General features: G+C 36.4%; 1 protein-coding gene across 3 annotated transcripts in view; it reads right to left on the bottom strand.

The window, feature by feature from the left end:
* The window catches only part of cep89 (centrosomal protein 89), a 48,361-nt gene that overhangs the window by 31,804 nt on the left and 1,551 nt on the right, over positions 1 to 15,006 (bottom strand). For all 3 annotated transcript variants that reach the window (XM_012962270.3, XM_002935795.5, XM_004913555.4), the window contains exons 3-8: positions 13,103 to 13,261; positions 11,225 to 11,414; positions 8,310 to 8,403; positions 7,058 to 7,189; positions 5,294 to 5,512; positions 2,231 to 2,373 (exon numbers count right to left, since the gene is read on the bottom strand). In XM_012962270.3, coding sequence (XP_012817724.2) covers positions 2,231 to 2,373; positions 5,294 to 5,512; positions 7,058 to 7,189; positions 8,310 to 8,403; positions 11,225 to 11,414; positions 13,103 to 13,261 — 937 coding nt within the window. The remainder of the gene's footprint in view (positions 1 to 2,230; positions 2,374 to 5,293; positions 5,513 to 7,057; positions 7,190 to 8,309; positions 8,404 to 11,224; positions 11,415 to 13,102; positions 13,262 to 15,006) is intronic.

Here is a 15,006-nt window from a genome sequence, read left to right as displayed (position 1 = left end):
CACTTGCTCCCTTTATGTCATTATGAATGGTGCCAAGAGACAAGAATGAACTAGTAGTTACGTATAATATATATATATATATATAAATATATATTGACTTTTAGTATGCAGCAAACAGTAATACCTAAGACAATGTGCCATTGACTTTCATTTTTTAGAAATGTATTTAACATTTTGCCAGTGGTTCTCCGGCTTTTTGGTCGCAGGGGTTGTTGACCCCTGACAAAAAGATAGCATTTTAAACTGAAAGCTGGCCAAGGCAAGTTGCTAGAGAAATTTGATGTTAAACATTTACATTTTTTATTAAAAAGGACTCTGCATAGAATTATGGTGAGATCATTAGTTTACTATTCTAGGAAAATGTTGATCATGAACTAGATGGCTCCCCTGCCGCAAAAAAAGGCTGGGTGGATAGATTTGGTTAATAAAATGCTTCCACTAATCAAACTCACGTACAAAGCCACAGGTATGGGGTGGCTGGCTGGAAACCCATCTGATTAGACTACCATGAGCAAGGATCCACACTCTGTATATATGTATTGTATTTGTAGATAACAAATATGTAATGTAAAACTCAACTATGGCTGTAACCCCCATCTCCTTCCCCCCATCTTCTTTATTCTGTCTGAAAAACATTTTTACTTTAAAGCAGATTAATTAACAATATTTTTAGTTTTAAAATCAGGGACAGATATTTCAAATTATTGCTAGTTCAATTACTTGCTAGATAAGGCTGGCCATATAAAAAGCAAGGTGCCTCTAGGTTAATGCTGCTAACCTTGAGAGGCTGACCTTGAGATATGTAGAGATCGTGGCAAGAGGCAAGATATCCTGTACTGGAAATTGTAAATGTCTGAAGTTGAAGATGTGTATTATTGATCCTCTGAGCTTTACTTGTAGCTTTAGGATGGGGGTACACTGGCAGAATTAGATCCAACCTGAGACTAGAACTAGTTGAGTGGGTAACTGGTTGGTCCAAAATTGCCCTGACCCATAGATAAATAAATCAAGTTCAAAGAAATATTAAAACTACCCATATAACATTCTACTGCTCATTATAATAAAAAGGCAGGTTATATTAGCACTCTAGAAGTGCACTGTGTGATGGAAACTCACTTTGAATTATTTATTAGAAAATACCATAGCAGAAGCAGACTGAAAAACACATCTTTAAAAAGCATTTAAGAATCATTTAAAACTGTGATAGCGCACACTGTATGTGACTAATTAAAGCTGGCCATACAGGTGCCAATATAATTATTACGAAACAAAGTTTTGTATGATTATTGTGTGGGCTCCTAAGAATTGCCCCAAAAATTTTCAATCGGTCATTTAGTCAATCTGACAGGTTACAAAACTTCTGTCCCCCCACAGGGGAACCTAACGTCTGTCAAAGTTTCACGTTTTAAAAGCCATAGCTTACTCCAAGAACGCTTTTTCTTCTTCTTATCCTGATGTGCCCTTGGCAATACTATTGCAAGTGCTGCTTTGTACTTTTATTTATTTATATATACTGGACTCATTTTAAAACAAAAAACTAAGTCTGTATTTATTTATTATATCACTTGTCCTCCCTGTGTGTAATTTTGTAAGATTGTACAGTGCTGCGTACCCTTGTGGTGCTTTATAAATAAAGTTATACATACATACATACATACATATAAACACGTACTGTATGTTTAAAGGAGAAGGAAAGGTAAAAACTAATTAAGCTTTATCAAAAAGGTCTATGTAAATACATGTAAAGAAACAGGATTTGTTGTCCCTTTGTTTTCCTGTGCCAGAGACATGCAGCTCTCTCCTCTCTCCTGCTCCCCCCTCCCTCAAGAATGCTAAGAACTTCCTCTCCCCCTTAGGAATGTGTGATCTGAGCCAATCAGCAAGAAGCATCCTCATAGTCTTACTAACTGTGCATGTACACTGGTCTTGGTTTTGGTGCAGGAGGCATTATGGGAACTTTCTTTACAGAGCTCAGCGTTTTTTATTTCCTATGAGGCTTCTGGTCATCTGAACAGGAGAAATATGACTTTGACTTTGACTTTGATTCCCTTTAACTATGTACCAAATAAAAGTTGCTAAGACACACTGTAGAGGAATTTAAAATGTTTGCCTTCTGAGAATGGTGAAGTCTGAATGCAAAGGAGCAAGTGTTAAACATGGAACATCTTGCCTGCCATGTGCAAAGTACTGCATTCTTCACAGTTCAAGATCTGAAAAAAAAAGACAATACCTCATCCTTTAACAAAGGCCGAAATTTCGTTTGATAACGGCTCAGTTCCACATTTAGCCGGTAAACTGTAGTTTTTAGTGCATCATTTTGATCGACCAGTTCTTGTGCCTGTTCTCTTAGAGATGCCAGTTCTGCTGCTTCAGCTAAAAAGGGAAAAAGAACAACAAACTTAAACTGAAATCATGTTGGCACATATGTGTAAAAAAAACAGATACTTTTTCTAAATGTTGAGGTGCCTAAAAGAATTTGCTGCACTGCCCAGTTAGATCTCAGAATCTTAAAAAATAACAATAAGGTATTGTCAAGCACAGAGAGCAGGTTTCCTGAAATTCTTTTTTTTTTTAATTTCTCCTTAATTCAGGTACAGTGAGATACAAAACACAGTCCATGCAATAACTGCATTTATACACTAAATAGTATAAATCTAGTGCATCATATGTTTAAGATTCATTGGAAAATATGCAAGATTATATACAATGAACCATTATTAATGTATGCTTGAATAAGAAAGAGAGAAAATTTTAATGCAAGTTTAAAATTAGGTTAAAAAAAAGTAGTAAACAGAAAAGCAAAAGAATGGGAGGACAGAAAATATCCTAGATCTGGGCCCCTCAGCACACGTCTACTTAAACCATAGTCAGATAGATAAGTGGATCTTGCAAGACCATTTTACTTTCACACCATGAAGGGTTTGAAAGCAATTGTGGATTTGGGATTTAAAGATCGAATGGCAGTGTATCAATAGAGCTTTCTAACATAAAGAAAACGGTACAAGTATATGCTTCCTTTTATCAAGACACTTTGTAATTTGCTTAGCAGACAAAAATGGGGGAAATACATCAATATTTGTTTTCCTGGACTACAAGCCTTGAGCTCATTATTTGTGGGCTCTAGACAATTAATGACTTTATTTCTTTAGCTGTCATTACACACTTAACCATTTTAATCCCAAGGTATAAGTAACTCACTTAATCTTATCTGTTAAGCAAACTATGTACTGTATATACTTGAGTATTAGCTGAGTTTTTCAGCCCCAAAAATGTGCTGATGTGCATCTGTTGCGCGCGCACGCGTGAAATTAGACTATATCTGACCAGATGATTGACTGGATAACAGCAAAGTCTGCTTTTGCATGACCCTCTTAATTCTGATGTCTGAGGAGATTGATTTAAGAGCGAGTGGAGAGAGGAGAGTGATTTAACAGAATTTGGACAGCAATGTTATGACACTGAATCCCTAGGGATACATTTAGGCCTTATCTTACTTAACCCTTCCGGTGAAAGTTTACAGCCAGTACAAAGTCATAGAGATGATTCTCAGAACATATATAAGCATTTTAAAAGCTTGAACTGTAATTGTGAAGGTTGCCTTCCCAAACTTGCCTGACAGTTAAAAAAAAACCAAAAAAAAACCCAACAACTTAGCAGTAGCAGCTGCATTTCCCACCCTAGGCTTATACTCGAGTCAATACGTTTTTCCAGTTTTCTTAGGTAAAATTAGGTACCTGGATCGGCACTGCACTCTGTACCTCATGTTGGTGTGATGCTTTTAGAATGGGTTTGAAGGGGCACAAATCTGCTGTGAGGCCTGACCCACCAAGAATACTGTATAACATTACAGTTATCTAAATGGAATATCACTCTAGATTTGCTTGCCCATTTTTATTATTTATCCTTATTACTATGTAAAATATAGCACTTGTATCAAGGGCAGAGATTGCTCATTGTCATTCTAGGCCTATTTCTAATTTCTTAAAAACATAACCTTAAAAAGGGCAGGAACTATAATATTTTTGCATAATAAAAGTATATTTTATTCAAAGTAACTTTCTAGTATATATTCATTTAAAATGTCAATATATCTGAAATTAATTTGTAAATATATTTGCTATTGAAACAGTATCTGTCACTTTCGAAATCCCTCACTGTTGGTCCTAACCTCATGTACCATTCAAACAATGCAGCAATATTCAGCTTCCTCCAGCCAACACCTTAACTCATTCAACTGGCTTTTTAATACTTTAAGTCAAACAAACATTCACTGCAGCACAGATCCCAAGGCAACCTATAAAAGTAGACTCTATGGTGACTTCGCAATGGTTCCCTTTTTGTCACTGCCAAAGAAGCTAAGGCAGGTGGCAAATAAAGTGTCAGTTACATAAGGTAAAATATTCTGGTCATCACAACCAAAGTGTTCAAGTTTTTATATAATTTATAATTTTTTTTTAATGCTTCAGTTAAAAAAGTTACAAGTTGCAAGAAGTGCAGATTTAATAGCAAACAGTCAAGTCTTTGCTTCCCTTTCTAACTTGTAGTAGACTGTTTAAAATGAATTAGATTGGCTGCTACTGGCAGCTGCACTTGTGCACATAGGGGCATAGGTCTGAGGCATCAGGGTATAGCTCAGATAAGAAGTATGGGGCGAGATAAGATCTACTTAAGAATTTAATCTATACCTATCTCTGACAGAGATGGTAAGTTCAAAGAGCAGACCCAGGGCATCTCTCCACATATCCTCTGTTAAGTCAGGAATATCCCTCTAGGAATAAACAAATACACCAGCACACATATATTTACACAAAATATTATGAAATGACATGATCTGCCTTGTGGCTGATTTATTTTCCCCTAAAGGTTGTAAAATATTCACAGCAGAACTGGAGCTGCAGTTAATTGTAGCTATTCAATAAAAGCATATACTAAGTAATACACATAGTTAGAGCAGATTCGGTGCAATTCAATAGATCATTGTGACACATGCTCTAACCTCTAATTCTCGCCATAGCTCATTAGTAACAGCAGAATATAACAAAGAATGACATAAAGCACGATACGAAATTGTCCTTATTGAAGTGTGAGCCTTCATTACAAAGTGAACAAATTAATCGAAGCAGGGGGACTAATGTGATGACAGCTGACAGGTATATCATCTCCTCTGCAGGAAAAACCTTTTCTCTCTGTGCTGCTTGCTCCTCCAGGAATAAGAGGACTATATTGTACATTACCTAAAAACTGCTAATTGCAGGAAACAATTGTATATTATTAAGGTAATGTGATATCATACCATCCGTCTGCTGTCTTTTAATACTCTGGGAAAGATCTCTTTTTTCATTTTTCACTTCTTTAAGCTTAATTCTCATGGCTTTTATTTGGTTTTTCAATTCCTGAAGTTTATTGGATAGTGCCTGATTTTCATCAGAGAGATACAGATTTCTTGCCCTTAGCTGCTCAGCTTCATTCATGCTTGGAATAACTGGGTCTTTATTTAATGTAAGACTGCCATCTGTAAAATAAGATACAGTACAATAAAATGGTAGCCTAAAGAGAATAAATAGAAACTTAAAATCTTGAGACAAATCTTATGACAAAAAAACCATGTGTAGCTCCACAACTTGAAGAACTAATTATATAATGCTGTTACAGGAATTATAACTTCTATTTATTATGAAAAACAGTATGTTTTCAAAATACATTTTTTATTTGATTTAGCTTGTTTAAATGCAGTTTTACCAAATACTTTGTTAAAAAGAATCAAAATGACAAGAAAATAAATAGCTTGTTACATATTTAGAAGCATTTAATATGTCTACTTACACCCATCATCTGTAAAACCTACGATTACTTTCCTAGCAGAATTAAATGCTGGGTACCAGAATTACTGTAGGATTCTAGAAAGCAGTAGTGGATTAGACAGTGACCATAGGGTTGCAACAAGAACAGTGATGCAAGCGTTAAACAAGAACCCCTGCATATTTCTGGCAAACCCTGCTACTAAACAGATGCTGCCACAGGCGACCTCAGGCAGCAAAAAAACATGGGCAACTGTGCAGTCTAACTTTTGTTCTGGTGACTGGCACGTCCATAGAGCCCTGGAGCAGTATGGGAGGGGGGGGGGGCGACAAAATATTTGCTTTATAGGACACATCCAGCCCACAGAAATCAAGCTGGAGAGATGTAATATGCAAAATGCCAAATAAACATGTCAGTGAAGAGTACAATCTTGCGTATTTACATTTAATACCTCAGCAGAAGGCATAAGAGCATTTTCTCAGAAATCCCTGTTAGCCTGATGGATTGTGGCTCTTCTGTTATCCATAAAGGGGTGAGCATCTGTCATGAGTGGTATGACTAAGTTTTAAGTTTAAACACTAATGCTCTCAACTTGGCTGGTGCCAAACACATAGCTATTTGACTGTGTCATTATTCCTTTTTTTACCTATTCTGACAACTAGGGATCTAGCAGATTTGTCTAACTAGTATGCAATGATAATTTTCATATTATAGAGGGAACAGTACAGCTTTAAATACTGAGTGTTGATAGGATACCAATCAGCCTATGACTAAGTACCCCATTTGGTACGAAACGCGTAAGGCTTCTTTATAGCATGTATGTGTATAACTAAAATAAAGTATTTTTTTTATTTTACTTCAATTTTGAGCTTCTACTTTACCATTTTAGAATTTTTTGGATTTCCGGAGTGCCTGCCTTTCCTATTGAATGTCTTCCTCAGACTATTATTGCCCACATTGTTCACATGTTCACACCTCAGAAACACTTTAGGAGCAGTGCCAGCATTGTGTATGGCACACACAGGCAGCATAGGGCAGACAGAACATGGCACACACAAGCAGCATAGGGCAGTCAGAGCATTGCATACACAGGCAGCATAGGGCAGGCAGAGCAAGGCACACACAGGCAGGGTAGGGCAGGCAGTGTGTGCCATACTCAGGCTCCTGCTAAAAGGATGGCAAGGAATGCATGTATCTTAATTTACAGAGATGAACATCCCCTGTTGAAAATAACAGTGCAATAATGTCCAATACCCACCTGATTTAATTATTTCTTTATTTTGCTTTTGTTTAGTTTCTCTTCCTTGATTCTGTTCGAGGGGTCTTTCACTTGTCTGCTTGGTTGGTGGAGGTGATGCGGAAGGGTCCACACGGCCATCAATTGATTCTTCTAGATGAGATTATGAATGGTGCATTATTTAACACTGAACAGTTATTACAGCAGTTTTACATAACACTAAATAAAAAATAATAAAAAACAATGGAGATGACATATTTTTCCCCTTCCACATTGGCACCTTGTTAAGTGTATGTTGAAATATTTGTAAAATAAAAATAAACAAACACTTCAGGCTTTTATTATTATGACACATCCTAGCGGCTTTGGATAAGTAACTTAATTATCCAATTCTTCAGGTACTTAAGCGGTTAAAGATGTAATGGGGACTTATTGTGCCCTACAAAATAAAGAGTAACAAAAATAAGAAACAAAGCTTTGGCTTGGGGGGCCTGAAGGCTTGAGCAATCATTATTGAAACCTCTCGTAAGTTTCCTAACTCACACTAGGTCACTCACACACTATATACACCTATATATTATTTCAAAAATGTAGAAAAAATATATTAGCCCCACTCACAAGTGTCTGTCAAACAAAGAGAAAACCTGCAGTATATTGACAACTTAGCAGAAAAGCAAAGACAACTGTTAAAAGTGGTGAGAGACAAAGGGTTGGAATTCACAAAAATGTCAGTAAAGGAAAATGTCCTAAAAATGCTGTTTGTGCACCAACTTATTCACCAATTTTCTGTAATTTTTCCACTCTACCGCCAATTTTAAATAAAGTTGTTAAAAATTGGGTGTGGCTATTGTGAATGATCTTTCTGAGAATTAGTCTTACCCATGACATTTTTACGCCAAAATTTCTCTGCTGTAACAAAAATGTCAAAAGGTTAATTTGGCTGAAATCTTTATAAATTATTAAATGAAATTATTCAGCGCACAAACAACATTTTCACAGCACAATAACGGCTTTTAAAATTTGGTGGGTTTATGATAAATCCATAAAACTATAAGATACCTTCTGTGAATTTGTCGTACAACATTTTTAAAATTTGGGACTGTGTACTTACCGACACTTTTGTGAATTCCCCCCCCAAACTGTTTACTTTTATGCATGTTGTCAATATTCTACATCATCAACTGGTATAACAAAGGTGGGTTGGGCTAACATTTTGGTACCACTCACTGGTGTGCATGTTGTGAAACAATATACTTTATAGGACTAGTCATACCTTCTTGCTGTTCAGGGCCAGACATAGTCGGAGAATTCAGTAGTTCAGCTCTCTGAGATGACAACTTGCTTGCTATTTCAGGCAGGATAGTTTCCTTTTGTAAAAAAGAAGAGTTTATAATAGGTTTGTTCTACATATATATCAGACAACGATCAGAAACACCTGTTTGGCAATTGAAAGCCCTATTCTGAATCATAATTTTTCAGAAAAACCATATTATATATATATATATATATATATATATATATATATATATATATATATATATATATATATATATATATTTATTACCTTACCATATTGGATCTGTTATTAAAGACACAACTCCTCCACCTGGTGGCACAGCAAAGTGTAAACTGCTATTGAACTGTACTCTCTAGGAACCTAGTATCATAGTCTTAATAATGGTCTCACTGGAGACATAAATTAACTATTATTGGAACCACTTTATTACTTGTAAGCACAAGCTTAATAAGTTCAAATCTGAATTACTTATATGATTTCTACTTGGTCCACTGAATTGTAAAACAAAAAAAAGGAGACAAATCCTCACTTTAAAATCACCCCAAATGAAGAATAATCCAATCATAAAAAGAAAAACACATTTATTATACAAAGCGGATTCCAAAAAAGTTGGGACACTAAACAAATTATAATAAATAAATAAAAACTGAATGCAATGATGTGGAGGTGCCAACTTCTAATATTTTATTCAGAATAGAACATAAATCACGGAACAAAAGTTTAAACTGAGAAAATGTACCATTTTAAGGGAAAAATATGTTGATTCAGAATTTCATGGTGTCAACAAATCCCAAAAAAGTTGGGACAAGGCCATTTTCACCACTGTGTGGCATCCCCCCTTCTTCTTACAACACTCAACAGACGTCTGGGGACCGAGGAGACCAGTTTCTCAAGTTTAGGAATAGGAATGCTCTCCCACAGAACAGTCTTCCATTTTGCCACACTCCATTTTAAATGATCCCTGGCCCAGTGAAAACGCCTGAGCTTGTGGATCTTGCTTAGAAATGGCTTCTTCTTTGCACCGTAGAGTTTCAGCTGGCAACGGTGGATGGCACGGTGGATTGTGTTCACTGACAATGGTTTCTGGAAGTATTCCTGAGCCCATTCTGTGATTTCCTTTACAGTAGCATTCCTGTTTGTGGTGCAGTGTCGTTTAAGGGCCCGGAGATCACGGGCATCCAGTATGGTTTTACGGCCTTGACCCTTACACACAGAGATTGTTCCAGATTCTCTGAATCTTCGGATGATGTTATGCATGATGATAGATGCAAAATCTTTGCAATTTTTCGCTGGGTAACACCTTTCTGATATTGCTCCGCTATCTTACTGCGCAACATTGTGGGAATTGGTGATCCTCTACCCATCTTGGCTTCGGAGAGACACTGCAACTCTGAGAAGCTCTTTTTATACCCAATCATGGGTATACCTAATTAGTGTTATTTGGTCTTCCAGCTCTTCGTTATGCTCAAATTTACTTTTTCCAGCCTCTAATTGCTACTTGTCCCAACTTTTTTGGGATTTGTTGACACCATGAAATTCTGAATCAACATATTTTTCCCTTAAAATGGTACATTTTCTCAGTTTAAACTTTTGTTTCGTGATGTATGTTCTATTCTGAATAAAATATTAGAAGTTGGCACCTCCACATCATTGCGTTCAGTTTTTATTCACAATTTGTTTAGTGTCCCAACTTTTTTGGAATCCGGTTTGTATACCCATGACATGGTTTTAAAGGCTAGTATTTTTGTTAGTATATATGGGCATATAACAAATGTGTTTTTGTTTTTATATGATTCCAAATGGATTATGTTTCATTAAAAGTAATTCAAGGGGAAATTAGTCTCCTTTTATTTTTTGTTTGGTTTGGTAAAGCTTATAAAATACTAAATTAAAACTATGACAGAATCACAAAAATAGACTAGTGCATGCCCATACTTCACTTAGACCCTGGGAAGTATTCAATAAAAATGTGCACAATTACCACTTCATTTTTTCCATGTGTGTGTGTGTGTGTATATATATATATATATATATATATATATATATATATTGTGGGGATTTAGCTGGTAGCAGCCGGTAGCGGATGGTAATCTGGGCTTCACAGACGAGACGGACAACTCTGGTTTGCAACCAAAACGATCAGGCTCCTGCCTGTGCTTTATTTTCCACAGTAAAGCAGTACATATCACAACTTGGTATTTTGCAAGTAAACAGTTCAAGAAAACATACGTCTCACCAGACTGTAGTTTCAACAAACGGGATACCCAAATTCCACTGCCAATGCCCGGCAGTCCTTTTCTGGCGTCCCAGAATCAGGGGAGCTTGTCGTCAGTCCAGCCTGCCCCTCTCAGTCTCTCTCAGAAACTGAACTATCTGGTCGCGACTACCACTGCTCCCTCACAGTGGCAGGTGGCACCCCCAGCTCCTCTAGGGGTTCCCAACACAGGCAGCGCTCCTGCACTGTGCCCTGCTCTGAGAGTGACCTTCAATTAGACCAGGCTCAACCTCCAAGTCTCTCAGAAAACTGACCCCTTGCTGCACACCCAGGCTCACCTTAAATGCTTCAGCTGTTGCCTAATTGGCTCCAGCATTCCCTAATTGGCTCCAGCATTCTCTAACCATACTGCAGGGCACTAGCCTCTCCTGCCATGGAGATTTAAAGGAGCCAGTACCTCAGCCTGGGTGCTATATACCTGCCCTCCAACAGACAAGTCTCACTGAGACAAGCTTTTTTGTAACAATATATATATATATATATATATATATATATTTATTTGTTTATTCCATTCACAAACATTTTTATACAAATAGGTATTACTTAATGCAAATAATTCTGTATATATCATATAAGTATAAGACCATAAATACACAATGTACACATAAATACTAACCTTTTTTTTCTTTAGTGGCAAGGAATAAATTGGCTCATGTGATTGCATTTCCTCTTTCTTTTCAGAAATATTAACAGCATGTTCTCTCTCGATGTCTGACATCTCCTCCTCTGTGTCTTCATCATCAAAATTAAATGACATAACAGGGGAAACAATATTTTGCCTAGCCCGGTACTCCTTCCAGTTTTGCCTAAACAGTAAAAGTAATTGTAAAAAATCAAATATATCAATTCTGTTATCAGACACTTCAGAAATACTTTTAGTTGCTGAATCAGTGAGCAATTGCTCAGAAAACATGAGCTTTTAGTTTTCATATTAAAGGAAATGCATAAAAAAAAAATCAGCAAATATTGAAGAGATTAACAAAGAACCTGTTATATCTTTATTCATAAAACAAACAGTAAAGGCACAGTATACATGTATACACCTATAAACACTTTTGCTAAATATAAGCACGTTAAAGAGGGCTTATGTTGAAATTATATCCCGCTATTGTTTTAATTTAAAAAAATCCATATTTTCCTATTTTGTTGACACTATAAAGCACTAATTTGAAAGACGGTTATGTTCGCTGAAGTCACCTCCTCCTTCCTTCATAAACAGGGCATTTTCTTAAGAGCCTTTGAGTATCTCATTATCAGGGGCTTCTCACTGGACTTGGAATTAGTGTTATTGGCTTCTTTTAAGTTATTCTGGGTGAGGAAGTGACAGAAAGTACAGAAACTGGCTTAAAATTCTTGTTCAGTGCTTTCAAATATAAATATGTATTTTATTTGTGTACACACACACACACACACACCTGATTTTACAGAAAGATCTGTCTATGTGTTTGCTGTCTGTTTGCCAGTACCCCCTCCCACCCCCCAACTCTCAATGTAGGGATAAATGATCTTCGGAAATAGCTTATTGGAGCATCATGGTTTCCTTTCAATCTGTGGATATCAGATATGTTTGTGAAAAATATACATTTGTATTTATATTTAAACATTCACATACAGTTTAAGTTTGTGTTAAGAAGGAAATATATGCTCTCTTTAAGATAACCAAGCACCGATGCCAACAGCTGCCAGGAAAACTCTAAAGTAGCAGAAAAACAAGGCCAACTCAGTATGCCTATTGACCACCTGAAGCTCAAACCACTGGAGCAACCTGTTTGGCTAATGTATGCAATATATATATTATATAAGCATTTGGATTAGTGGAACGGAACTTTCATTTGATGCAGGGTAGGTGGATTTTCACGCTGAGGGAAGTGAGGTTGTGGAATGCCCTCCTTAGTGATGTTGTAATAGCAGATTCTGTTAATGTCTTTAAGAGGGGCCTGGATGAGTTCTTGAACAAGCATAGTATCCAAGGCTACTGTGATACTAATATCTACAGTTAGTATTGATGTTGGTATATATGGTTTATGTATGTTATTGTATAGATAGGTCAGTATAGATGTATAGATAGGTCAGTATAGGTTTGTGTGTGCTGGGTTTACTTGGAAGGGTTGAACTTGATGGACCCTGGTCTTTTTTCAACCCTATATATGTAACTATGTTTATACAAAACGGTGACTGCTTCAAAACAATTTGCTCTCAGTAACTGGGGTGTGAGGGTCACAATACAACTTTATGGCATGAAGTTGATTTCACACTAAACGGTGTAGAATATGATAAAATCTACCTATGGATCTACCTATGGATATCCTTATGGAGTCCTCTAATATACAGTAGTTAAAAAATATCTAGTTATAAGCAACAAAAGCAAAAGGCTAACTTACCTCATCCCTGCAGCAGTGGTACATCCAGGACTTCACAGTCTTTTATTGTACCATTGTACCAATGTTGCTATAAAAAAAATAAGCTTTGTTTAATTATTGTACTTTTAACTTACTCTAATCCCAGATCTCTTGCAGTGGCATATGGATCAATTGTGCTACTTTCTTCCATATATGTGCTGTCATTTTCAGAATACGATCTCTGGCGGGGCTGTGGTATTGCAACTGTGCGACCTGTTAAAGAGGTCATTAAAATGGCAGCTGCAAGTGCTGACCTAGATGGCATGAAGGAATATAAGAAAACAAATATACATTTTTAAATATTGATTTTGCATATATATACGTTTGCCACATTTAGTAACCCATATCAACCAATTTCATGTGTGTTTTTCAACAGCTGACTAGTACATGCTACCTGCTGATTGGTAGCTAAGAGCTACTAGACAACTGAATAATTAATTCCCAAAATGACATTATAAAAAGTACATAAGCCATAAAGTCTCAGTATCGAATTATCAGTTTTATTATCTAGATAATTTAAATAAATAACAGCAACACAAATGGTTAATCTGGCAGTGATTTACAGTACTTTGATGGGTGTGTGTGAGTGCAACCAAGGTAAAAACTTTAGATTGATAAACTCACAAATAAACTGTTAAATACTAAACTGGAAGAAAAAAAAATAAAGACTGTTAATATAACAAATGTATTAGAAATTCACTACAGTTTAGTACATATTTAAAAGAGAGACACTTTGCTATTAAAAAAAAAAAGCTGCCAGACTGCTTTAAATTGAAAGCCATATTAAAATTAAATAAACATTAAAAACATTACCAACACCGAGGACCTCAAAGCAAGCCAAAAAAGGAAAGAATAAAAAGAAAGAATAAAAAAACAAACATCACTATTTAGTGTCAGGGGGTAAAATAATTGTAACAACATTATAAATTAAAAGGTATTCTAAGCATGAATCTTGATACTAAAATACTAATTTAAAAAGTCAAAACTAAAAAACTAAAATACTAATTCAAATATATTTCTGCTTTTAAAAAAATAAAAACAGGAGAAATTCTGGGTGCTAAAATTCAAGACCTTTATCCACAGAAATAGAAAAAGAGTTAATGAGTCAGAAGAAAACTTTTGAAAACCATGATGCCACATATTAAGGTTGCATGTAGAAAGAAATAAGACACTGCATTAAGGGATTGCTCAGAGGTCACTTCACTAAAATAAGCCTCTCCAATTAGATTCCTTTATGTTGGTATTTTTTAAGCTGTGGAGCCCATTGCAGTGGCTGGGGAGCTAAGCCTCAAAGCTGGTTTGAGTGCAGTTTGGAGAGAATGCCTGTTTGATCTCTGGGAAGACCAGCTTAAATGTCACTTTGGGTGAAATTCAGAGAGAACACTTATTTGATTCATGTGGGATTCTAAAGGGTTTTCATATATCTGCTGTTATGAGCTAATTTCACCTAATGGCCTGCACCCATTCCTTCTCAACCTGACTCGAAGTAGGCGATTTTGTACCCGAACCTGCAACCTTAGCTGATGTCACAGATTATGTCACAAGAGGGAGTGCTTAAACAGTTTTACCACCCACCAATGATGAAGAAGCCCAGCGGCACCACACATATAAATTATGTGCGCTGCGCTGTGGCTGGAAGTTTAACCATACCTAACTCAGACCTGTCATGCTGACAAATTATTCCTGCCTGAACCCACTCAATCTGATGGTTCTGACCCAGTTCACATCTATCGCTTAGAGTAGACCAAGTCAGAAAACCAATGTTCTACGTTAAGAGTTCTCTCTCAAGCCCAAGGCCCTCATGCAATGTTCTGTACTCTAAGGGATGGCTTTCTGAAAGCTGAGAACTGCCTGTGTTGCTGTACAACATGAATGCAATATTCTGTAGTTTCTCCAACATTGACCAGAAACTAAGTACCGTACATAACGGAACAGTGCTTTTTGTACTGGCAATTCTGGCAATTCAACTGAATGTAGAAGCCTCCTGCATACAGAATTA

The sequence above is a fragment of the Xenopus tropicalis genome, chromosome 4 (genome assembly GCF_000004195.4).
Source record: "Xenopus tropicalis strain Nigerian chromosome 4, UCB_Xtro_10.0, whole genome shotgun sequence".
Lineage (NCBI taxonomy): Eukaryota > Metazoa > Chordata > Amphibia > Anura > Pipidae > Xenopus > Xenopus tropicalis.
The sequence above is the reverse complement of the archived record's forward strand: the minus strand, read 5'-3'. Positions and strand labels throughout refer to the sequence as shown.